Here is a 25,568-nt window from a genome sequence, read left to right as displayed (position 1 = left end):
AACTTCTCAATTTATCTGTGAAATAAGAATTAAACACCTCCCTTCCTCTTTGACTGAGTTTCACACGGGCCAAGGACTGTCTAATCTAATTGTATCTTTCTCAGTGCTTAGCATGTAGTAAGCACTTAACAAATGCCACTAGTTTATTATTATTATTTTGTTGTTGTTGTTATTACTACCATTATTATCCAAAACTGCCCCAGAATATGGAAGGGCCTGCCCCACTGAACCCTGGCCTAATTATGAGGAGCAGCAGCATTTGCTTAGCGCCCACTGTGGGCAAGGCACTGTACTGAGCACCCCCAGGGCGGGACACCGTACTGAGTGCCTTCTGTGCAGAGGGCCCTGTACCTCGCGTCCCCTATGGACAGAGGACAGTACTGAGTGTCCATCGTGGGAAGGACTTTTCGTGGAATATTCGCCAGGCGCAGGCTGCTGTACTGAGCACCCACTGAGCATAGGACGCTGTACTGAGTATTCCTTGGGGGCATGGAACTGGATTAGGTGCTTGGAAAGATGGTGCCCATCAGTGACTGTACAGTTGAATGGAGACACACAAACACACACACACGTTGAACCCGTCAGGGTGCAGTTGTAAGGTTTCCCCTGTTGACCAGTGAGAATGACCGGGTACTCCCCCCCAACCCCTGGGTGGGGCGGGGCTCCGTGACCTCACAGAGACAATGGAACGGTGTTGTCTAGGGTGGAAGGGTGGGGTGGGTGGTCCTGTGGAGGGAGCTGTGGTAGGGCTGAGGGGGCCAGCTCCCCTCTCCGAGGTGGCCAAGATCCCGTGCAGCGCCCGGGGTGGGGGCCCGCAGGTTTGGGAGGGGGTTGGGGGTGGGGAGGGGTTCTGTTGCTTCCCCGGCAATCACTCTGCCAGCCTACCCATCCCGCAGACGGGCTGGGGTAGAGTGAGAACTAGGTATTGATGCTCACGACTCTGCAGGCCTACTAACTGGTGCTCAGAGCACTGTCTCTGGGAGGGGGCTGATGCGGGGAAGGGACACTGGCTCTGTTTCATCTTTATCCGGGACTGTAAATCAGTTAAGGACAAGTCTCAAACTGCAGAACTGGGAGGTTCCCATTCCGCCTCACTGACTCTGATCTGTAAGGACACCTCAGTGAGAAGCACAGGCTTGGGAGTCAGAGGACGTGGGTTCTAGTCCCGGCTCCGCCACTTGTCTGCTTTGTGACCTTGGGCAAGCCACTTAACTGCTCTAGGCCTCAGTTACCTCATCGGTAAAATGGGGGTAAAGACTGGGAGCCCCATGTGGGATTACCTTGTATCTACCCCAACACTTAGAACAGTGCTTGGCACATAGTAAGTGCTTAACGAATATGATCATTATTATTATTAAGAGCACGGACTTGGAAGTCAGAGGACCTGGGTACTAATCCCGGCTCTGCCACGGGTCTGCTGTGTGACCTTAGGCAAGCCATTTAATTGCTCTGGGCCTCAGTTACCTCATCTGTAAAATGGGGATTAAGTTTAGGAACCCTGTGTGGGACAACCATATTACCTTGTGTCTATCCTAGTGCTTAGGACGGTGCTCGTCACATAGTAAGTGTTTAACAGATACAATTATTATTATTAGCATAATGATGAGCAGGAATCAGCCAATTAATAATATTTGTTGTGTGCCCACTGGGTGCAGACCACTGTCTTGGGCACTGACTGGATGCAGAGCGCTGACCCCTGAGGCAAAGCAGCATGGTGTGGTGGACAGAGAGTGGGCCTGGTAGTTAGAAGGTCATGGGTTCTAAACCCAGCTCTGCCACTTGTCTGCTGGGTGACCCTGGTTAAGTCACTTCACTTCGCTGGGCCTCAGCTCCCTCATCTGCAAAATGGGGATGGAGACTGAGAGCCCCGCGTGGGTCAGGGACCGTGTCCAACCCGATGAGCTTGGATCCACCTCAGCGGTTGGTCCAGTGCCTGGCCTTTAGGAAATGTCCTAATTGTCTCCGGCCGGGCAGAGGCCAGAGATCCGGACCAGGGGCCGGTGAGCGGAGCGGGGGTCGGAAGGGTCCTCGCTTCCCCTTCAGGCCATGGACGCCCGGCGGGAGCAGCTCCCCGGGCCCGCGGCCCCCAGCCCGCCCAACGCCCCGTCAGACGAGGAGGAGGAGGGGGCGGTGGGCGAGGCCAAGGCCAGCGGCGTGACCCCCGCACCCCCACAGACCCTCCTATGTCGGCCCCAGACGACGGCCGAAGGTGAGGCCCGGGCCCGGCTGGCCGCTGGACGGGGGTTGGGGACCCTGGCAGGGGGAGACCCGCCCCCCGGAGTCCTAAAACGGTCCTCCCCCGGCCCCCCACCTACCGACCTCCACCCCCGGGGCCCAGCAGCCCCCATGGAAACCCCCTCCAGTCCAGAAGCCGCCCCCCGGCAGGACCTGCGGGCTCTTTGACTCTACCTTCCCGCTCTCTGGAGGCACCAGCCAAACAGGCCCGAGAAAGACTGGCAGTCTGGATCTGATCTCGGGGTCCCCCGACCTGCACCCCACCCCCTCCCTCTTTCCCCCTCCTCCAAACCTGCAGAGACGGAGGCCACCAGCGTGGCCCAGGAGACGCCCTTCAAGACCCCGGAGAAGAAGGCGGACGGTGGCAAGGAAATCCCCGTAAGCGCGACCCCCTCCCCACCCCAAGCTGCGAAGGTCTCTCTCCCCATCTCAGCTGAGCACCGACCCATTGAGCCCAAGGATTTCATCCCTGATCCCATGCAGGGTCACTGGGAGAAAGTCCAAGACAGAGAGGGAAGGGTCAGGGGAGTGGGATACTCTGTGCTGGGTCACTGGGGGAAAATCAGGGATGGACAGGGGAGAGTCGGGAGGTTGAACGGTGCTTGCAGAGTCACTGGGGAGATTCGGGGACGCGGAGGGAAGAATCAGGGGTGTGGGATGGTCCATGCTGGGTCACTGGGGGAGAATCAGGGATAGAGAGGGGAGAGTCGAGGGGTGTCAGATGGTCCGTGCTAGTTCACTTGCGGAGATTCAGGAGTGTTGACTCAATTTCCCCCTGTTGACTCATCTTCCCATCTCCGTCACTGACTGGTCTCTCCCCTGCCACATTCTCCCCTTCCCCTTCCCACCATCTTCTTCCTTGCTGTTGCCCCAGGCCTCTCAGGTCCGCCACCAGGAGACCCCTAAGTCCCCAGACCCAAAAGATGAGAAGCAGCTAATCGTGCAGAAGATGAAGGTAGGACCGGAGACCGGGAGATGGAAGGGCTCGTTATTCTGGCCAGGGTTGGTGGGAGGGGTGGGAGGGGGCCCAGTGAAGATGGTAGAGCTCTACAGAGCAGTTAGAGTGAGGGAAGACCCCCCCCCCCCCACTATGTGGGCATCTGATACCAATAACACCAATGATGGTATTTGTTAAAGACCTTACTATGTGGCAGGCACTGTACTAAGTGCTGGGGTGGACACAAGCAAATCTAGATGGACACAGTCCCTGTCCCACGTGGGGCTCCCAGTTTCAATCCCCATTTTGCCAATGAGGTAACTGGGGCACAGAGAAGTGAAGTGACTTGCCCAAGGCCTCACAGCAGACAATGGGGATTAAGAGTGTGAGCCCCACGTGGAACAACCTGATCATCTTGTAACCTCCCCAGCGCTTAGAACAGTGCTTTGCACATAGTAAGTGCTTAATAAATGCCATTATTATTATTATTATTATTATTATTAAGTGGCAGTCGGGATTAGAACCCATAACCTTCTAATTCTCAGCCCTCTGCTCTATCATTAATTCATTCATTCAGTCTTATTTATTGAGCGCTTACTGCGTGCAGAGCACTGTACTAAGCACTTGGAAAGTACATGGCAACATATAGAGACGGTCCCTACCCAACAACGGGCTCACAGTCATTCATTCAATTGTATTTATTGAGAGCTTACTGTGTGCAGAGCACTGTACTAACCTCTTGGGAGAGAACAATAAAACAATATAATAGATATTCCCTGCCCACAGCAAGTTTACAGTCTGGGGGTGGGGAAGGAGGAACAGAGCAATACAAATAAATAAAATTAGAGATATGTACATAAGTGTTGTGGGGCTGGGAGCGGGGCAGAGGAAAGGGAATCAGTCAGGGTGACGCAGAAAGGAGGGGGAGATGAAAAGTGGGCTTTAATAATAATAATAATGGCATTTATCAAGCGCTTATTATGTGCAAAGCACTGTTCTAAGTGCTGAGGAGGTTACAAGGTGATCAGGTTGTCCCACAGAGGGCTCACAGTCTTAATCCCCAGTTTACAGATGAGGGAACTGAGGTACAGAGAAGTTAAGTGACTTGCCCAAAGTTACACAGCTGCCAACTGGTGGAGCCGGGATTTGAACCCATGACATCTGACTCCAAAGCCTGGGATCTTTCCACTGAGCCACACTGCTTCTCTGCTTTAGTCTGGGAAGGCCTCTTGGAGCGTTATGCCTTGCTGCTTCTCTCTTATTTATATTATCACCTGTTCTCCCTACTAGACTGTAAGCACATTGTAGGCAGGGGACTTATCTACTAACTTTGTTACATCGTACTCTCCCAGGTGCTTAGTACAGTGCTGTGCACACAGTAAGTGCTTGATAAATATGATCGATTGATTGACTGAGAGGTACCAGTACAGCATTCTGCACATGATAGGCACCCAGTACAAGTCGGGTGCTGGGGGATTGAAAACTCTCCTTGTTCTGTCGATGCCCCAGAAGCTGATTGAGGCTGAGGTACAGAATTCCGCCCTGAGTCCTGTGTTCCAGGAGTCTATGCAGATCCTCACCAGCCTGAGGTGCCGCACGCAGAGTGTCTCCACCCCATCCTGCTCCCCGCGCCTGGCCCACCACCCCAGCTTGGGCCCCCAATCCCTCCCCAACCTGACCCCCCCAGCTCTGCCCCCGGCCCTCTGGCCCACCCCAGTCGGAGCAGCGTGGCCTAGTGGATAGAGCATAGGCCTGAGAGTCAGAAGGACCTGGGCTCTAATCCCCACTCTGCCACTTGTCTGCTGTGCGACCTCGGGTAAATCGCTTCACTTCTCTGGGCCTCATTTATCTCATCTGTAAAATGGGGATTAAGATTGTGAACCCCACGTGGAACAGGGACTGTATCCAACCTGATTACCTTGCATCCACCCCAGCGCTTCGTACGGTGCCTGGCACCAAGTAAGCGCTTAGCAGATACCACAAAGACTATTATTGCTACTATTATTATCATCCCCCAAATACCACAAAGACTATTATTATTATGATGATGGTGATTATCATCCCCCAACCCCGGCGACGGCCCAGCCCAGTCTCCCCATCCGGTCACTCCCACTCGGTGTGCGGATTCCCGCAGGGGCCCTCCATCCCCATCCCGCCTCTCATCCTCTGCGTCCGTCCGCCCCCGGTGCTGGCGGGGGCAGGGGGCCGGGGGCCGGGGGCCGGGGGTCCCCGGGTGGGCGAGGGCGACCTTCCCCCCTCCCCCTGTCGCTGCAGCCAGACCAAGCCAGCGCTGAGCTCCCGGGAGAAGCGCGAGCTGGTGGGAGCCTGCGTGAAGGGGGTCTTCACCCGGTGCGATGGGCCCAGCTGGCCGGGCCTGGCCCCGCCCGACCCCCGGGACGCCCAGGTGGGCGCCCCCGCCGCCGGGGCCGCTCGGGCTGCCCGCATCCGCCGACGCTTCCGGAGCCTCCCCCGCCCCGGCGCTTATTCTGACCCCCAGCATCCCCCACTCCATCTCCGCGCTTCCTCCTCCTCCCCAGCGCTCCTCCCTCCTCCTCCCCAGCGCTCCTCCCTCCTCCTCCCCAGCGCTCCTCCCTCCTCCTCCCCAGCGCTCCCTCCTCCTCTCCAGCGCCCCTCCAGCCTCTTGTCCAGCGCTCCTCCCTCTTCCTCCATCCTCCTCCCTAGCGCTTCCTCCTCCTCTCTAGTGCTCCTCTAATCTCCTCTCCAACACTCCGCCATCCTCCTCTCCGGCGCTCCATCCTTCTCTCCAGCCCTCCTCCATCCTCCTCTCCAGTATTTCTCCCTCCTGCTCTCCAGCACTCCCCCCCCCCTCCCTAGCGCTCCATCCTCCTCTCCAGCGCTCCTCCATCCTCCTCTCCAGTACTTCTCCCTCCTCCTCTCCCGCACTCCCCCTCCTCCTCTCCAGCGCTCCCTCCTCTTCTCCAGCGCTTCTCCCTCCTCCTCTTCCCCAGCACTCCTCCTCCTCTCCAGTGCTCTTCTAATCTCCTCTCCAACACTCCTCCACCCTCCTCCCCAGCGCTCCCTCCTCCTCTGGAGCGCTCCTCGATCCTCCTCTCCAGTATTCCCTTCACCTAATCCCCAGCCCTCCTCCCTCCTCCTCCCTAGCGCTTCCTCCTCTTCTCCAGCACTCCTCCCTCCTCTTCCCCATCACTCCTCCCTCCTCCCCAGCGCTTCCTCCCCTCCAGGGCTCCTCTAATCTCCTAACACTTCTCCACCCTCCTCCCCATCCCTCCCTCCTCCTCCTCCCTCCTCCATCCCCCTCTCCAGCGCACCATCCTCCTCCTCCTCCTCCTCCTCCTCCTCCACCGTGCTCCGCAGAGACGGAGCGGGGTCGAGGGCCTAGGGGGTTGGGGGGTCCGGGCGGGGCGGGGCAGGGGGGCAAGGGGGCAGGGACGGCCCCTGCGCCCCCCTGCCGAGGTCTCTCTGGGTGCCGTCTCTCGTTCTTTGGCCGATGACCGATCTCACGGGCCCAGACGCTGCCCAGCCAGACGTTGGGCACCTTGGCGGCGATGCTGGAAGCGTTTTTCTTGGAGGAGCCGAGCCCAGCCGAGCTCCAGAACATCCTGGAGGTGCGGAGACCCTCCCCGCCCGGCGGATTGGAGGGGCGAGGCCTGGAGCTCGGGGTGTATGTGTGTGTGTGGGGGGGTGTTCATTCATTCATTTATTCATTCAGTCGGTCGTATTTATTGAGCGCTTACTGTGTGCAAAGCACTGGACTCCGCGCTTGGGTAGTACAATTGGGCAACAGATAGAAACAGTCCCTACCCAACGACGGTCTCACAATCTAGAAGGGGGAGACAGACAGCAACACAGACCAAGTTGACAGGCGTCAATACCATCAAAATAAATAGAATTATAGATGTCTACACATGATTAATTAAATCGAGTAATAAATATGTACAAATATACACAAGTGCTGTGGGGAGGGGAAGGGGGTAGGGAAGAGGGAAGGAGTGGGGGCGATGAGTCTGCTTACTGTGGTTTGGTCCTCTCCCAAGCCCTTAGTATAGTGCTCCACCCACAGTAAGCGCTCAGTAAATACGATTGAATGAATGAATGAGTGAATGAACCCAGGAGCGAGCCTCGGGGGATGCCCACGGTCAGATATAGAAAAGGAGCCAGAAAACGAAGCTGTGAAGAAGCCAATGATCTCAGAATTTGGGGGAAACCAGGATAGTACTGCATCAGCAAAACCGAATCTTGATAAGGACTGGTAATAGTAATAGTGATAATTATGGTATTTGTTAAGCACTTACTTATGTGCCAAGCACTGTCCAAAACACTGGGATAGATAGAAGGTAATCAGGTTGTCCCACATGGGGATCACAATCTTAATCTCCATTTTAGATGAGGTAACTGAGGCACAGAGAAGTTAAGTGTCTTGCCCAAGATCACACAGCAGACAGGTGGAGGAGCTGGGATTAGAGCCACGTCCTCTGACTCCCAAGCCCAGGCTCTTGTCACTAGGCCATGCTGCTTCTTACTGGTCCCCAGTATCAGACACTGTAGGGGTGACTGGTCCATACCATCAAAGACTGCAGGAGCAACTGGTCCTTGCCATCAAACACTGCAGAGAGGTCAAGGAGGTTCGGGATGGAATAGAGCCCTTTGACCTGACTTTTAGGAGGTCATCAGAGACCTTGGAGAGCACAGTCGAGAGGAGCCAAAGGGGTCAAAAGTCAGACTGCAGAGGGTGGGGGCGGGGGTTGGTGGAGAAGATGGGGAGGCAATGGATATAAATGTCCCATTCCAGGAGTTTGCATAGGGATGGGAATGGGGTGGGGGGGCGACGGCAGGGGGGAGAGGTATTGTGCGTCTTAGTATGCGGATCTGAGTGGGTATGTGTGGGCGTGCGTATGTTGGTGTGAGTCCTTGGGTATTTGGGTGTCTTCAAATATGAAGGACCAGAGCCATCTTGGAGTCCAGGTTAAGGGGATTGGTCTCCGCCCTGGCTCCAGCGGCCTCCCTCCTTCCTGCAGCTGGTGCCCTCAGCCAGGACCCCTGCCCCAAATCCTCTATCCTTTGCCCGCTGAATGCATCCTCTGCCTTCCGCCCACAGGTGCTGGGTCCATGGATAACCGCCAGCTGCCTCTGTGCCCGGGCCCAAGCCGTGGCCTGCAGCGTCTTTCTGCTCAACAAGGCTCTACAGCACCCACGCTTCCTCGTGAGTGACCCCAGGGCCCAGCCAGCTCAGTACCCCAGAGAGATGCCTACACTCCGAGCCTAATGTCTTTTACACCTTGCCTCATTTCTTTGAGGTCTCATTTGGGGGCTGGGATAGTGCCCCAGCAGAGTGGACTGGGTTGGGGCCCTCATTCATCCTCTTCGCTCTAGCCTCCTGGTCCCCTCGCCTTGACTGTTCCCCTCACTTCCCTTCTGGCCAGACCCACTCAGAGTTCCCGGGGATCGGTCTCCTGCTTGGACGGCTTCTTCCCCGCGTCAGTGATCCCGACAAAGAGATTGGCAGCAAGGCCCTGGATGGCATCTGTGTCCTCTACACCATCTTGGAACTCCAGAAGAGTAAGTGCTGAGCAGCTGGCCACCACCCCGGCCACTCCAGTTTAACCCGGACCATCCCAGGCCATCTCGGTTTATCCAAGTCCACCCTGGTCCAACCTGGGTCACCCCAATCCAACCCGATCCATTCCAGTCCAACCCGATCTATTACAAGCCAGTCCCTGATGTTTGGTTGAGGTTGGGGGAGACAGTGATTTCCACTGAGTCCTCTGGAGGAGAAAATGCACTGTACCACCTACCCTGAGGTGACAAGTAAACATGGGCTGGATGGGGCTGGGGTGGGGATAGGGACCCTGGTAAAAGGGACGAGGGTCATCAAGATGGTACTGGTGCTGCTATGGCTGCTGATGGTGGTGGGGATGGTGGCGATGAGGTTGGTGATGAAGGGGATGAAGATGAGGGCGTTGGAGGTGGCGGTGATGGGGATGATGGCGGTAATGATGATGGCGGTGACGGTGGTATTAGTAGGGGTGGGCGGTGATGGTCATGGTGATGCTGATGATGGAATAATAATAGTAATGATGGCATTTATTAAACATTTACTATGTGCAAATCACTTTTCTAAGCGCCGGGGAGGTTACAAGTTTTTTTTCCCGGGGGAGAGGAGGCGGGGGCTGGGGGGAAATCAGTCAGGTCCGGACCAGGAAGGGGTGAGTGGGGGGCTCCTGAACGATGGTCGCTTAAGGTGGGGGGGGGGTGGAAGTAGGGGGACACGATGACCCATGAACAGGCAAGGGGACACAATGACTCACGATCTAGCAGAGGGACCCAATGTCCCAAGATCCCAGTTGGCTACTTGGACAGAGTGGAGGTGGCTTGTAACCTCCCCAGCGCTTAGAACAGTGCTTTGCACATAGTAAGTGCTTAATAAATGCCATTATTATTATTATTATTATTACAAGGAGATCAGGTTGTCCCACGGGGGGCTCACAGTCTTAATGCCCATTTAACAGATGAGGGAACTGAGGCCCAGAGAAGTTGTGACTTGCCCAAAGTCACACAGTTGACAATTGGCAGAGCTGGGATTCGAACCCATGACCTCTGACTCCAAAGCCCGTGCTCTTTCCACTGAGCCACGCTGATGGAAGTAATGAAGATGACAGTGACAGTGGTAGTGATGATGACCATGAGAACCAGCATGGCTTAGTGGTAGAGCCCAAGCCCGGGAGTCAGAGGAGGTCGTTGGTTCTAATCCCGGCTCCACCACTTGTCTACTCTGTGACCTTGGGCAAGTCACTTCACTTCTCTGGGCCTCAGCGACCTCATCTATAAAATGGGGATAAAGAGTGTGAGCCCTTTGGGGGACAGGGACTGTGTCCAACCTGATTACCTTGTATTTATGGCAATGTTTGGCACATAGGAAGCACTAACAAGTACTGTGATGATTGACAAATACCAGAATTATTAATTATTATGATGACAGTAATGATGGTGGTGATGATGATGGTGGTGGCTGTGATGGTTGGGCAAACCACTTAACTTCTCTGTGCCTCAGTTACCTCATCTGGAAAATGGGGATTAAGACTGTGAGCCCCAAGTGGGACAACCTGATGACCTTGTACCTACCCCAGCACTTAGAACAATGCTTGGCACATGATAAGCGCTTAACAAATGCCATCATTGTTTTTATTATTATTATGATGGTGATGGCGGTATTGAGGATGATGATGGTGATAGCGATAATGATGGAGGTCATGGTGGCCGTGATTGTGGAGAAGATGTTGACTGATGATGATGGTAATAGTGATAATAATGATGATGGTATTTGTTAAGCATTTATTATGTGCCAAGCACTGTTCTAAGCACTGATAAGTACAGGGTAATCAGGTTGTACCGCGTGGGCCTCACACTTTTAATCCCCACTTTACAGAAGAGGTAACCAAGACACAGAGAAGTTAAGTGACTTGTCAAAGATCACCCAGAAGACATGCGGCGGAGCCAGGATTAGAACCCAGGACTTCTGAACCTCAGCCAGGCTCTTGCCACTAAGCCACTCTGCAATGGTGATGATGATGACGGTGGTGGCGATGGTGATGATGCAGCGTGGTTTAGTGACAAGACCATGGGCTTGGGAGTCAGAGGTTGTGGGTTCTAATCCCAGCTTCGCCACTTATCAGCTGTGTGACTTTGGGGAAGTCACTTAATTTCCCTGTGCCTCAGTTACCTCATCTGTAAAATGATGGTGAAGATGTAAGCCCCACATGGAACAACTTGATTACCTTGTATCTACCCCAGTGCTTAGAACAGTGCTTGGCACATACTAAGTGCTTAACAAATACCATCATTATTACTATTATAATTATTATTATGATGATGGTGATGTTGACGGCAGTAATAATGATAGCAGTGATGGTGATTTTAACGACGGCAGTGATTTTAATTTCGATGGCGACAATGATGGTGATGATGATGATGATGGTAGTGGTGGTGTTGGTGTTGTTTCCCCAGTGCCCGGCTTAACTGTCAACTGTAGCAGAACAGAGCTGTGTGAGAGGAACAGAATGTTCCTAGGGCCCTACAACCCCGCCAGCCCATGCCAGAACATCTTGAAAGTGGTTGCGGTAAGGGTGCTCGGGGTAGGATGAAGCTGGGCTGTTCAGCAGTGGCTAAACCAGTTCCCCCCAACTCCCATGTTCTTGGTCCCTGCAGCCCTGGCCTCCTCGCCCCACCTCTGGGCTTTGAGATCCCTCTGCTCCCTGCACCCCATCCCACCATCCCCTAGTCCCTTCCACACCCTAGTCCCCGGGGGTGCTCCTGCTCCACTTTCTCCAGTGGACCAGATGACCACATGAAGAGGGGAATGGTACTGACCAGACCTGACCTGGGCCTCCCAGACCATATGCCTAGCCAGATGTTGGTGGGGGACTGAACGGTGGGCGAACCCCCTCTGGGCAGGTTCGGGGTCCCCAGAACAGTCAGCCCAGAGTAGGAGTTGCCCAGGACGAGGAACGCTGGGGGCGGGGGACAGAAAACAGAAATCCCATTTCCTGGGATCACCCACCCAGCCTGTCTATTTGCCATTCCGGGGATCTCCTGGGACTGTGCTGGCTCTGAGGCATGTCTGTACTCACACATGTGTGGGGATGAGTGTGTGTGGATATGTTGCATGCATATGTGTGAGTGTGTTTGTGAGCATGTGTGCATATATCTGCCCGTACGTGTGTGTGGCATCCCTTGCCTGATCAGAGGGTGTGTTTGGGCATGCTGTGATTATCTGTGGTGTGGCCGTGTGTTCCAGGAGTTTGGGGACTTCCTGGGTCCACAGCAGGTGAAAGACCTGCTCTTGGCCAGCCTGGAAGGCCTGCAGGACAGGGATGAGGATGGCAGGGAAGATGGTGACCAAAGGTCCGAGCTACTGGAGACCATGCACTTAGCCACGGAGGTCACACTGAGCTCGATGCTGGAGTGGTACCTGCACAGGGTGGAAGAGGTGGTAAGCAGTGGGAGAGGGGGTTTTGGTGCCTAGCTGCCTCTTGGTGGATGATCCATCCTTCCTTCCTTCCTCCCTCCCTTCTTTGCTTTCTTCCTTCCTTTTTTCCTTCCTTCCTTCCTCCAACTTACCCATTCTTACTTCCATCCATCCAACAATCAATCAATTGTATTTATTGAGCTCTTACTATGTGCAGAGCATTGTACTAAGCATTTAGGAGACTACAGTATAATAGAGTCGGTAGACAGAGTTGGTTCCCTGGCAACAATGAGCTTACATTCTAGAGGGGGAGGCAGATGTTACTATAAATAAATTAATTAAATTACAGAAATGTACATATGCGGTGTGGGGCTGAGGGAGAGGTGACTAAAGAGTGCAAATCCTCGTGCAAGGGTGACACAGAAGGGAGTGAGAAAGGAGGAAGTGAGGAACCAGTCAGGGAAGACTTCTTGGAGGAGATGTGCTTTTAATAATGTGCTTTTAATAAGATGCGCTTTTGCAAGGTTGTGGGTTCTAATCCTAGCTCCGCCACTTGTCAGCTTTGTGACTTTGGGCAAGTCACTTAGCTTCTCTGTGCCTCAGTTCCCTCATCTGGAAAATGGGGGTTAAGACTGTGAGCCCCACATGGGACAATCTGATTACCTTGTGTCTATCCCAGTGCTTAGAACAGTGCTTGGCACATAGTAAGCGCTTAACAAATACCATTATTATTATTATCATTATTATTATTATTAAGGATTTGATGGTGGGGAGAGTAATTGTCTGTTGGGTATGAAAAGGGAGGAAGTTCCAGGACAGAAGCAGGACGTGGTTGAGAAGCCGACAGAGAGGTAGACAAAATTGAGGTTAGTTAGTTGGCAATAGAGGAGTGGAGTGTCCAGGCTGGGTGGTAATAGGAAACCAGGGACATAAGGTAGGAGGGGGCAAGGTGACTGAGTGCTTTCAAGCCGTTGGTAAGGAATTTCTGTATGGGAAACTCCATCCATCCATCCATCCATTCACCCATCCATCCTTTTTTCCTTCCATTCTTGCATCTATCATTCAACCATCCATCCTTCCATCCATGACCAATGGTATGTACTGAATGCCTGCTGTGTGCACAGCCCTGGGTTGACACTTGAGAGAATTCAACAGAAACATTCCCTGCCCTCATGCAGCTGACAGTTTAATGGGGGAGATACTGAATCTACCCCAGAGGCTAGTACAGAGCCTGGAACATAATAAGTGCTTAACAATTACCATTAAAAAAATGGTGGGAGCAGGAGGAAGATCAAGGACACAACTCCCTGTTGCCGACTTGTGCTTCCCAAGCGCTTAGTACAGTACTCTGCACACAGTAAGCACTCAATAAATACGATTGAATGAATGAATGAATGAACTTCTGAGAGCAGAATAAAAGGAAAAATTATTAAGGGTTGATAAAGGTAAATCATTCCATTAATCGTTAATCCTGTGTGCATTGTAAATCGATGAAAATCTAAGTTCTAATGCTGGCCTCCTGGAGAACATTTGATGGTGCAGGACTTTGAAGGGAGGGAGAGTAGGAGTCTGGTGGCTTTGCCAGTGGGGAGGGGAAGCCCCGGGCAGGAGGAAGGTCTTGAACCATGGGTCGGAGGTGGGAGAATCGAGAGCCAGGAACAGTGATTAGGTGAGCATGGGAGGCGCTGAGAGTGTGAGCTTCGAACGGCGGTAAATTGAGTGTATCTGGGAAGTGGAAAGAGATCACTGGTCAAGAGCTTCTGCTCAATGCAGAGAGAAATGGGCAGCCATTGGAGGGTTTGGAGGGGTGGAGAGGAGCGTGCGGAGTGACGTGCAGGAAAATGATCTAGGAAGCAGCAACGGCAGCAGCAGCAGTGCAGAGTGTGGGTTGAAAAGAGAAGAGGCTGGAGGCAGGGAGACTAGTCAGGAGGCTGATTCAGTTTCTAAACCTTATCTGACCAATGCTCAGAGCAGGGTGAGGGGTGTTGGCGGCGGGAGGAGGAGGAGGGCCAGGACCAAGAGATGCTGTACAGGAAGAACGGACAAGATTTACCAGTAGATGGAATGGGAGAAGCGGCAGACCGTGGGGAGGGGAGGATGAAAACGAGTTTCTGGGACAGTGAGGAGACTGGAGAGTTCGGAGGAAGGGTAGGTTTGGGTGATGGCCTGGGACGGGAGGAGCTGTGGGACTGTAGATCAGAGGGCTTGAGCAAGGTCTTCTGGGACCTTGCCCGCCCAGAGGTGAAAGTCGAAGCCGAGTGAGCCGGTGAGCTCCCCAAGAGAGTGGGTGTAGAGCAAGGAGAGTGGGGGACTCAAACAGAGCTTTAGGGGATCCCACTGTTGTGTTGGGGGTTGGAAGGGAAGAGGCAGGAGGAAAATCCATGAAAGAGTCTGAGAGGGAGCCTCCAGAGAGGAGTCTGGGAGGGAGAAAGGCCCATGTGACTTCAAGACAGGGGGTGGCAGCGGCCAGGGAGTTGACTGTCTGGGTCAGGGGCTGGGCGATGGGGGTGGGGAGAGAATGGCACCGTACGCGGCCCAAGGAGCCACAGCGAGGAGACCATCCAGTGCCCGGGCCCTGCCCGGCCCCATCTGCCCCCAGATCCCAGACATGATCCAGGGAATTCACCTGAGGCTGAGCACAGTTCACGAGCCGCGGGCCCGGCAGGTGGTCCTGCTCCCCATCTCCATGCTGGCCAGCTCCTTCCTGACCGAAGTGGTCATCGCCCTGCTGATGTGCCCGCTGCCCCTGGACAGGTGCCTGGCTTGGGCGGCCACCACGGCCCAGGGACTGGGGCTGGGGCTGGGCTGGGCTGGGCTGCGAGGGTCCTGGGTCCCCAAACCCGTGACCGAAAGAATGAGATGAGATGGAACCAGTCCAGGACAGACAGAGGCCTGGGGGTTCAGGGGCGGGGGTGACCAGAGGAATTCATTCATTCATTCAATCGTATTTATTGAGCAATTACTGTGTGCAGAGCACTGTACTAAGCACTTGGGAAGTACAGGTTGGCAATATATAGAGACAGTCCCTACCCAACAACGGGCTCACAGTCTAGAAGGGGGAGACAGACAATAAAATAAAACATATATGGATTTAGGTTCTGGGAACTCAGGTCTGGGTCCTCCCCACCTTCCTCTTCCTCTCCACCATCCCTTTTCCTCCCTGTCTCCCTCCTCCCCACTGTCTCCATCTCCTCTCATCTTCTCTACTGCCCCTTCTCCTCCCTGTCTCCTCCCCGACCTCCCCTTCCCCACTTGTCCTTTCCACCGCCCCTTCTTTCCGTGTCTCCCATCCTCACCCTCCCTGTCCCCCCTCGTCCTCTCCACTGCTCCTTCTCCTCCCTGTCTCCCCCCTCCTCTTCTCCATTGCCCCCTCTACCCTGTTTCCCTTCTCCCCACCCTCCCCACCCCCCTTTCCTTTTCCTCATTGTCCCTTCTCCCCTTGTCTCCCCACCATCTCTCCCCCAAGGCCTCCCTCCCCGGCCTCCACCGTTCCCTCCCCTCCCCTCCCCATCTCTGGCCCTCACCGGGGGCACCCAGAGGAGCCAGCCTCAGGACAGACCGTGGGCACTCTGGGGGTGGGGGCCGAGATGCCGGCATCCCCATGACCCCCAAACCCGGCAGCCACGGGGCGGAGATGTGGAGGCAGCTGGTGGCCCACAAGCCGAGCTGTGACATCCGGGAACTGCTGGAGCTGCTCCTGACCAGCCTCAAGGAAAAGCCACTCACTGGACCCGGGCAAGAGTCCATCGTGCCCCTGGCGGTAACCGCTGGCTAGCTTCCAGCCCCCTCGTGCCCCAACCCCCTGGCGCCTCAGCGCACCCTTTACCCCCCACAAACCTCCAGTCCCCCTCCTGGCCCCCCACCCCTCGGTGGGCCCCGATCCCACGGCTGTCCTGCCATCCCCAGGCGGCCAGCGGTCTGTGTGAAGTCCTGGGCGTGCACAGCTGCCTGGGCCACGTGCGGCGGCTGTACCCCCAGCTCCTGCTGGCCCTGCTGGTCCAAATCCACTACCACATCGACCTCAGCCTGCCCGGACATGTCGTCTCGCAGCACCAGGGCCAAGTTCAGAGCCTCCAGGCCTTTTTCACACCCGTCGGGTAGGTGTCCTGGGCTGGGGGCCGGTGGCAGGGGGCCGGTGGGCCGGGGGGCTGGGGTGGGAGGCTGGCTGAGGATCGCACCTGCAGCTGGGTGGTGAAGGTGGTGAAGTCTCTGCTGCTGCGGATGGGCTGTCGCTATGAGGCCACGCTGCTGGAGAAGCAGGGAGGCTGGGACCACCTGGCCCTGTCCACCGACCATCACCGCGGCGTCGGCCTGCTGGCCAGGTGAGGACTGCCAAGGGCAAGGGCCGGGGCAGGCGGGCGCCGGGGATGAGGTGGGTGTCGGGGTCACGGCTGTTTTCCTGGGATGCTCAAGGTGGGAGGATAACGGAGTGGTGTGGATTCCCTAAGAGAAAGGCACATTGTGGCCCCTGTCCCCTGTCATGCGGCTGTGGATGAGATGAGGATAAAACCCTAGGGGGCTCTGAGCCCTTGCCTGACCAGTGCCCCAGGGGGTCTCGCTTCTCTGATGTCAGCCACCCCCTCCCTCCCCCTGGGTGGGGCTCTCAGACAAAGACCCCACAAGGTAGTGGGGGACGAGGGGGAGCTGGATGTCCCCATTCTACAGAAGCACAGACCGAGGTAGGTGACCCGATAAAAGGTCCGGCACGGCGGGTCCCGAGAAGCAATCTAGGTCACAATTCCCTGGCCCCACACAGGGTTGGCTGGGCTGGCACAGCAGTGCCCCTGCCCAGAACCTGCTAGAGGACTCCCCCACCCGAGCTGATGCCCAGGACTCCAGCGCACCCTCCCCAAGCTGGGCCCCCTCCCCCTCCACGCTCCCCACCAATGCTGGGCTCCCTGCTGGGCCTCCCATCTCCCTCCACTGCCGGGCTCCAGTGCCCACTGCCACACCTTTCTCTCCCACTGATGCTGGACTCTGCTGTCCCCCACTGCGCCCCCTTCTCCTGTCAATGTCCGGGCTCTGGTGCCCCCAACTGCACTCTCCTCTCCTGCCGGTGGCCAGGCTCCAGTGCCCCCTGCCAGGCCCCACTCTCCTGCCAACGCCAGGCTCCGGTGTCTCCCGCTGCACCCCTACCCCCCCCCCACTGATTCCCAGGTTCTGGTGCCCACCTCTCTCCCAATGCTGGTCCGGTTTTCCCCTGACCTCCAGGGCCATGGTGCAGTATTCCTGCCAGGAGCTCCTGCGCTTCCTCTACCTGCTGGTACCACTGCTGGAGCGGGGCGACCACAGGCACAAGGTCACCGCCATGGCCTTCTTCGTCGAGGTAGCCGCGGGGATGCCCCTCCCCCGTGGCCCCAAAGCTGGGTCTGAGCCAGGGGCGAGATGGGGGCGAGGCCGGGCTGCGCTTCCGAGGCGGTCAGTGCTCGCTGCCCAGCGCCCTCACCCCGGCCTGGGGGGTCAGAGGTTAGCTGGCAGTGCTCTGGGCTTTGGGCGGCAGGGGCAGGTGATCGCCCTCAGGCCCCTCCCTCCATCCCTGGCTCTTCCCCGCCCAGCTCCTGCGGCTGCAGCAGGCCCGACGGATCCCGGACGTGTATGCCCTGCACCGCCTGGAGGGAGCCCTAGAACACGCTGACCCGGTCATGCACGTGCTCTCCTTGCGAGGCCTGGCCCTACTGACCCATAGGCCTCGGAAGGTGAGGGGCCCGGCGGGGACGGCGGCCGGGGAGGACGGTGGGGCCCGGTGGGCCGGGGTGGAGTGGGGGACACATGGCGGTCTTCTGCAGAGAGCCAAGGTCCAGGAGCTCCTGCCCGCCATGGTCAAGGGGTTAGAACACGTGGACGGGTCGCTAGTGGTGGAGGCCATCAACAACCTCCACGTCATCCTCAAGACTCTGGGCTGGCGAGGGAAGAGCGGGCCCATCTACCTGGACACCGTCCTGATCCTGAAGCCCCTCTTCAGAGATGTGAGGCCATGCTGGGCCCCGGGGCAGCCCCAATCCATGCTCTTCTCATGCCCCACACTCCTCTCATCCAGCCGTACCAGAGGCTGGGGTACTCAGTCGGTCATATTACTGAGCGCCTACTATGTGCAGAGCACCGTTCTAAGCGCTTAGGAGAGTACAATGTAACATTAAACAGACACATTCCCTGCCCACCGCAAGCTTAGAGTCTAGAGGGGGAGGCAGACGTTATATCAATTAAGTACAGATATGGACATAAATGGTGTGGGGCTGGGATGGGGGAATGAATAAAGGGAGCAAGTCAGGGCGATGCAGAAGGGAGTGGGAGAAGAGGAAAGGAGGGCTTAGTCAGGGAGGGCCTCTTGGAGGAGATGGGCCTTTAATAAGACTTTGAAGAGGGGGAGAGTCATTGTCTGCCGGATATAAGGAGGGCAGGGGTTCCAGGCCAGAGGCAGGGTGTGGGTGAGCCGTCAGTGTCGAGATAGACAAAATCGAGGTACAGTGAGAAGGTTAGCATTACAGGAGCGAGGTGTGTGGGCTCAGGCTGGGCTGTGCCCACCTTGCTGGACCCCAGGAGAGGAGGGTTCGTGCCCACCAGGGACGGGGTGGGGCTACGAGGCAGAATCTGCCTGAGCTGCTGGGAGGTCATACAGTCCAGCCCCCTGCCTCCAGGCAGGCAAGTGACGAAGATCAGCAGGAGAGGAGGCTGGGGGAATGGGTGGGACAAGCCTGGAGTCGCCCTCTCCTCCTCTCCCCTCCCCAGATCTCCCATCCCTGGACCTTATCTCAGACAGTCAGTAATTCTTCCTCATGCCCACTCAGGTCCCTCCTGCTGTAATTTAAGCTCGCTGCCCCTCATTCGGGCCTCAGGGGGCCCAAAGAACAGCCAGGGGGGCGTCTCCCCACTCCAGCCTCCCAAAGGTGCTCCCGCAGCCTTTTTTTCCACAGGCTGGAACCTCCAACATCCCCCCCTCAACTCCCTCCCTCCCTCTGGGCACTCCAGGGGGCTGGGGGGCGAGGGGGTGCTGCCACTGAGGGCAGGGTGGGGATCCCCACAGGCAAGGGAGAACGTGCGCTCGGATGCCATCGCGCTGCTCGGAAAAGTGGTCAAGCTTCTGGGAAAGTTGTCCAAGACCGTCTTGAAGGAGCCGCTGCAGGGCTGCCTTGTGCCCTTGCTCTTGCACCTGCAGGAGGGGAGCCCAGGCCTGGTCAAGGTCAGCCCACCCCCATACATTTCCCACCCCACCACCACCGGCTCCTCCTTTCCCGGTCCCTGCCACGCACCCCCTTGCTCCCCTCTGCAAGTCCCAGTCCTCCTCCTACCCATTCCCTCACCCCTCCTCCTTCCTCACCATCCCTCTCATCCCCAGCCCTGCCCCCTCTCCTTCTCCCTCGCCTCACCCCTCCTCCCCTGCCACCTCTCCCCACCCCCAGCCCTGCCTCCTCACCCGCTCAGCTGGCCCTGCTTTGCACCCACGGGTCCTCCGGGCCCAGAGGGGTCGGCGGGAGAGGGTGGGAGTCTTGAGGGAGCCGGCCCAGTTCTGATCCGGGAGTGGCGAGAGCTATAGCAATGCCCAGCCCTCTCCATTGGCTGTTGCTCTCTCTCTCTCTCTCCCACACTACCCAACTATCCAGAACGTATTCATCTGTTTGCATATTTACCTAAGCTTGTTTGTATCTTTCGTATAGGTGTCCTCGCTCTCTTACCCAGGGCACAGTTGGCATTTAAGACTACCAGCTCCTTGAGAGCTTGGATTTTGTCTTTTATTCATTCGTTCATTCAATCATATTTATTGAGGCCTTACTGTGTGCAAAGCACTGTACTAAGCATTTGGGAGAGTACAATATAACAACACAGACACATTCCTGCCCACAACGAGCTTTTATTCTATTGTATGTTCTCCAGCACCTAGTACAGTGCTGTGCACACACCAGGCACCCAGTATGGTGCCCTGTCCCCAGCAGAGACCCAATAGAGTGGTCTGCACACAGAGGGTGCCCAGTAGAGCACTCTACATGAAGTGGGCACCCATTCCAGTGCTCTGTACACAGTAGACACCCAGCCCAGCACTCTGCACACAGTAGGCACCCAGCTCACCACTCTGCACATTGTAGGTGCCCAGTACAGCTCTGTGCCCATGGTAGGTGCCTTGTACGGCTCTCTACATATGGTGGGAACTCATGAAATGTGGGTGCAGGGGCTAGCGGCCGGCAGAGCTAGGGCCGCTGCAAAGCCAGGACCCAAGCTGGGGTGGGGGAGGGGGCTGGACTAGGGTGGTGAAGCGGATCGGCGAGCGGGGGGGTCCTCAGCCCTGACCGGCACCTGGAGACCTCTCCGGCCTTTCCCCGTCTCCCAGAACTGCAAGAAGACCATGAGCCAGTGCTCCCGGCTCATGGGCTGGGAGCTGCCCCGGAAGGTGAACAGCACCAAACCATGGCACGACCACCAGCAGATCGTGGCCGACATCTGCCAGTTCCTGGTGAGGCGTCGGAGAGACGAGGAGGGGCAGCGGGGGGTGGGGGGCTGCTGTCGCGGCTTATCCAGCGGAGGAACTGGAGGCCGGGTTCAGCTGAGGACGTGGACCGAGTCCCCCAGCTCCCTCGGCTCCGGCTTCAGGCCTGGGCCCAGCGCCCCTCCCTGCTGGCCTACCTGCCTGTCTGGGTCTCCATCTGGGTCTCTGAGTGGTATGGGGGAGGGGGCGTCTGTCTGTCAGTCTGTCTGGGTCTCTTGGGGTGAGGTCCTGTCCGTCTGACCCTTCTGCCTGCCTGCATCTCTGGGGGGTCTGTTTGTCTCTGTCCACGTGGGCCTGGGGAGAGGAGGAGGTGTGTGATCTCTGTGTGGCCGAGGTGGGGGTCCCAGCTCCGGCATCCTAGGGGCCACTGCGTGTCTTCGGGGGGCTGGGGGAGCAGCAGGGGAGCCGGGGGAGAGAGGGTCGGGAGCCAGGATCAGGACCGAGACCCAGAGTTTCTGGCCCATTTCCCACTCTAAGGACCCACTGTGAACTGCGAGGGGTGCTCAGGGGATAGGGAGAGGAGGGGTCCCCGGGCAGGGGCTCAGGAGGACCGCCCCCCGAGCTCGGCATCCTTCGGCCAGGTGAGGACGTTTCCCAGCAGCACCCTGGACTTCCTGTCGCAGAGCCAGGAGTACACCAGGAGTCCCCTGGATTGCCTCCGCAGGGCCGCCGTCATCTTCATCGGTACACCCCGGCCCCCCAAACGTGGGACCCCAAATCCTACAACTGGTGACCTCTCTGACCCCAAAAGCCTCAAAGGGTCACGCTGGATGGCAAGCGGTGAACTCATGCCTGGGAACAGACCCTCTCCCAGTCTCCTTCCACTGCTCAATCAATCAATTCGTTACTGCTGCGCAGGCTTAGTGGCCAGGGTAGGGAGCAGAAGACATCTGTGTTTATTGGCAGAGAAGCCCTCCCCGAGGCAAAGCAACTGGAGGGTGGTAGGGTGTGTGTGTTTGCGTGTCCCATAAGTGTACATATATGGCTGTGTGCATAGGTGTATGGGCCATCATCAATAGGTATTTAATGTGGGCCTACTGCATGCAAAGCACTGTACTAAGCATGTGGGAGAATACAACGCAGTGAGAGGCCCTGCCCTGCCCAAAGTGAGCTTACAGTCTACAGGGGGCAACTTGAGGCACGTGTGTGTGCCCAAAGTTGCAGCTCCCACCACTCCCTGCTGCCAGGCTGGAGACTGGAGCCCAACTCTGCCTCCCTTCAAGGGGGCGGTTGGTGCTGCCCTCCTGCTGGGTAGAGGGGAAGGGTCTAGCTGAGGGACAGTCTACCTTGGCCTGCCACTCTCTCCCTCCGTCCAGGCTTCCTGGTGCCGTGTATGGACACCCTGATCCCTGGCAAGGTCCTGGCAGAGGTCAAGGCAGGTGCGGACCCTCGGCTGGGCCCCCTCCCCTCACCCTGCTGCCTCCCGCAGCTGCAGAGCCAGGGGATAACAGGGCTCCCTCATCCCTACTCCAGGATGACCCTTGTGACACCCAGGGGCTGGGGCGGGGCCCCAGGAAAGGCATAGTCCCAGGCTAGAGCAGAGGCGGTGAGGCCGGGGAGGAGAAGCTGTGGCGGGGTCAGTGCACGATCCAGGGGCACCCAGGGAGCTTCCGATCTCACTGGTACCGGGGCAGGGCAGAGGCATCCAGGGAAAGCTTCCCAGTGGTGGCAGCTGCCAGTGGATATCTGGAAACCTAAGTCCGTCTCTGGGCCGTTGCAGAGCTCGAGGCCCTGCGCCATGACCCCGAGGCGTCCGTGTGCATCTTCGCGGCCCAGGCCCAGGAGCGCATCGTGTCCAGCAGCTGGCGGGCCTCCTGGCCCCACCCACACGGGGACACGCAACCCTTGGAGCCGGCCATGTCCCACCGCTGGAACCCCAGCTACGAAAGCCTGGCCGTGTCCCACCGGCCCCACACCTACCACTTCACCGCCCTGCGGGCCTGGAGGCAGGGCTTCACACTGTGACGGCCCCCTGCCCGCTCCGGCCCGCTCCCTGGGCCCTGCAGTCCGGGCTCGGGTTCCGGCTCCGGCCAGCTCGCTCCAGCCTGCGGTCTGGGCTTCGGCCTGCCCGCTCTGGGCCCTGCAGTCCCGCACATAAATGCGCACAATTGGCAGCAGCCCAGCTCCGGGTCTCAATCGTTGGTACTTTTTGAGTGCTTCCTATGCTAAGAGCCTATACTACCACTACTAATTATAATTACAGTAAGAGAAGCAGCGTGGCTCAGTGGAAAGAGCCCGGGTTTTGGAATCAAAGGTCATGGGTTCAAATCCCGGCTCCGCCAATTGTCAGCTGTGTGACTTTGGGTAAGTCACTTCACTTCTCTGTGCCTCAGTTCCCTCATCTGTAAAATGAGGATTAAGACTCTGAGCCCCCCGTGGGACAACCTGATCACCTTGTAACCTCCCCAGTGCTTAGAACAGTGCTTTGCACGTAGTAAGCGCTTAATAAATGCCATTATTATTATTATGGCATTTGTTAAGCGCTTACTATATGCCAGGCACTGCACTAAGCACTGGGGTGGATACAAACAAATCGGGTTGGACGCAGTCCCTGTACGACATGGGGTTCATGGTCTCAATGCACATTTTACAGAAGAGGTAACTGAGGCCCAGAGAAGTGAAGTGACTTACCCAAGGTCACATGGAGACAAATGGCGGAGCAGGGATTAGAACCCCTGGCCTTCCGACTCCCAGGCAAGTTCTCTATCCACTACAGCATGCTGCTTCTCCTAAGCGCTTGGGAGAGTACGAAACAACAGAGTTAGCAGACACATTCCCTGCCCATAACAGTCTGGGAGAGGCTGGGCCGGGGAGGGATGGGAAGCAGCATGCTGTAGTGGAGAAGCAGCGTGGCTCAGTGGAAAGAGCCTGGGCTTTGGAGTCAGAGGTCATGGGTTCAAATCCCGGCTCCACCACTGGTCAGCTGTGTGACTTTGGGCAAGTCACTTCACTTCTCTGGGCCTCAGTTACCTCATCTGTAAAATGGGGATGAAGACTGTGAGCCCCCCATGGGACCACCTGATCACCTTGTAACCTCCCTAGCGCTTAGAACAGTGCTTTGCACATAGTAAGCGCTTAATAAATGCTATCATTATTGTTATTATTATTATTATTATTATTATAAAGCACAGACCCGGGAGTCAGATGGTCATGGGTTCCAATCCTTGCTCTGCTATTTGTCTGCTATGTGGCCTTGGGAAAGTGACTTTACTTCTTTGGGCCTGAGATACCTCATCTGGAAAATGGTGGTGAAGACTGGGTGCCCCATATGGCACAGGGACTGTGTCCAGCTGGATTTGCTTTTATAAGCCTGCTGTTGGGTAGGGACCGTCTCCATATGTTGCCAACTTGTACTTCCCAAGTGCTTAGTACAGTGCTCTGCACACAGTAATTGCTCAATACGATTGAATCATCGTCAATCGTATTTATTGAGCGCTTACTATGTGCAGAGCACTGTACTAAGCGCTTGCACTGTACTAAGTGCTTGAATGAATGAATGAATGAATAATAATAATGGTATTTGTTAAGCGCTTACTATGTGCCAAGCACTGTTCTAAGCGCTGGGGGGGGGGATACAAGGTAATCAGGTTGCCCCACGTGGGGCTCACGGTCTTAATCCCCATTTTACTGGTGAGGGAACTGAGGCCCAGAGAATCAATCAATCAATCAATCGTATTTATTGAGCGCTTACTGTGTGCAGAGCACTGTACTAAGCACTTGGGAAGTACAAGTTGGCAACATATAGAGACAGTTCCTACCCAACAATCAATCAATCATATTTACTGAGTGCTTACTGTGTGCAGAGCACTGTACTAAGCGCTTGGGAAGTACAAGCTGGCAACATATAGAGACAGTCCCTACCCAACAGCGGGCTCACAGTCTAGAAGGGGGAGACAGAGAACAAAACCAAACATACTAACAAAATAAAATAAATAGAATAGATATGTACAAGTAAAATAAATAAATAGAGTAGTAAATACGTACAAACATATATACATATATACAGGTGCTGTGGGGAAGGGAAGGAAGTAAGATGGGGGGCTCACAGTCATCATCATCAATCGTATTGAGTGCTTACTGTGTGCAGAGCACTGTACTAAGCGCTTGGGAAGTACAAGTTGGCAACATATACAGTTCCTACCCAACAATCAATCAATCATATTTATTGAGTGCTTACTGTGTGCAGAGCACTGTACTAAGCGCTTGGGAAGTACAAGCTGGCAACATATAGAGACAGTCCCTACCCAACAGCGGGCTCACAGTCTAGAAGGGGGAGACAGAGAACAAAACCAAACATATTAACAAAATAAAATCAATAGAATAGATATGTACAAGTAAAATAAATAAATAGAGTAGTAAATATGTACAAACATATATACAGGTGCTGTGGGGAAGGGAAGGAAGTAAGATGGGGGGGCTCACAGTCTAGAAAGGTGAGACAGAGAGCAAAACCAAACGTACTAACAAAATAAAATAAATAGAATAGATATGTACAAGTAAAATAAATAAATAGAGTAGTAAATATGTACAAACATATATACATATATACAGGTGCTGTGGGGAAGGGAAGGAAGTAAGATGGGGGGGCTCAGTCTAGAAAGGGGAGACAGAGAGCAAAACCAAACATACTAACAAAATAAAATAAATAAAATAGATATGTACAAGTAAAATAAATAGAGTAATAAATATGTACAAACATATCCACATATATACAGGTGCTGTGGGGAAGGGAAGGAGGTAAGATGGGGGAGAGGAAGGAAGGGGCTCAGTCTGGGAAGGCCTCCTGGAGGAGGTGAGCTCTCAGTGAGGTGATCGAGTAGTGAAGTGACTGTCACACAGCTGACAAGTGGCGGAGCTGGAATTAGAACTCATGACCTCTGACTCCCAAGCCCGTGTTCCCGCCACAGCGCCACGCTGCTTCCCACCCCGGCGCTCAGTACAGCGCCTGGCGCATAGTGAGCGCTTAACGACTACCA

At 55.9% G+C, this 25,568-nt stretch overlaps 1 protein-coding gene across 1 annotated transcript; it reads left to right on the top strand.

The window, feature by feature from the left end:
* The first annotated feature begins 767 nt into the window (after positions 1-767).
* On the top strand, positions 768-22,787 carry MROH7 (maestro heat like repeat family member 7). The gene is made up of 23 exons (XM_038752818.1): positions 768-818; positions 2,044-2,209; positions 2,534-2,613; positions 3,110-3,190; positions 4,682-4,761; positions 5,447-5,576; positions 6,664-6,759; positions 8,250-8,354; positions 8,575-8,710; positions 11,156-11,268; positions 11,946-12,140; positions 14,716-14,870; positions 15,738-15,876; positions 16,023-16,213; positions 16,301-16,438; positions 17,328-17,442; positions 17,672-17,812; positions 17,903-18,082; positions 19,138-19,293; positions 20,437-20,559; positions 21,174-21,276; positions 21,909-21,971; positions 22,313-22,787. Exons 2-23 carry the CDS (start codon positions 2,047-2,049, stop codon positions 22,555-22,557), a joined length of 2,928 nt encoding a protein of 975 aa, XP_038608746.1. The 5' UTR covers positions 768-818; positions 2,044-2,046; the 3' UTR covers positions 22,558-22,787.
* Positions 22,788-25,568: the final 2,781 nt, after the last annotated feature.

The sequence above is a fragment of the Tachyglossus aculeatus genome, chromosome 10 (genome assembly GCF_015852505.1).
Source record: "Tachyglossus aculeatus isolate mTacAcu1 chromosome 10, mTacAcu1.pri, whole genome shotgun sequence".
NCBI lineage: Eukaryota > Metazoa > Chordata > Mammalia > Monotremata > Tachyglossidae > Tachyglossus > Tachyglossus aculeatus.
Note: the sequence above shows the minus strand (reverse complement) of the source record. Positions and strands in the feature narration are given on the sequence as shown.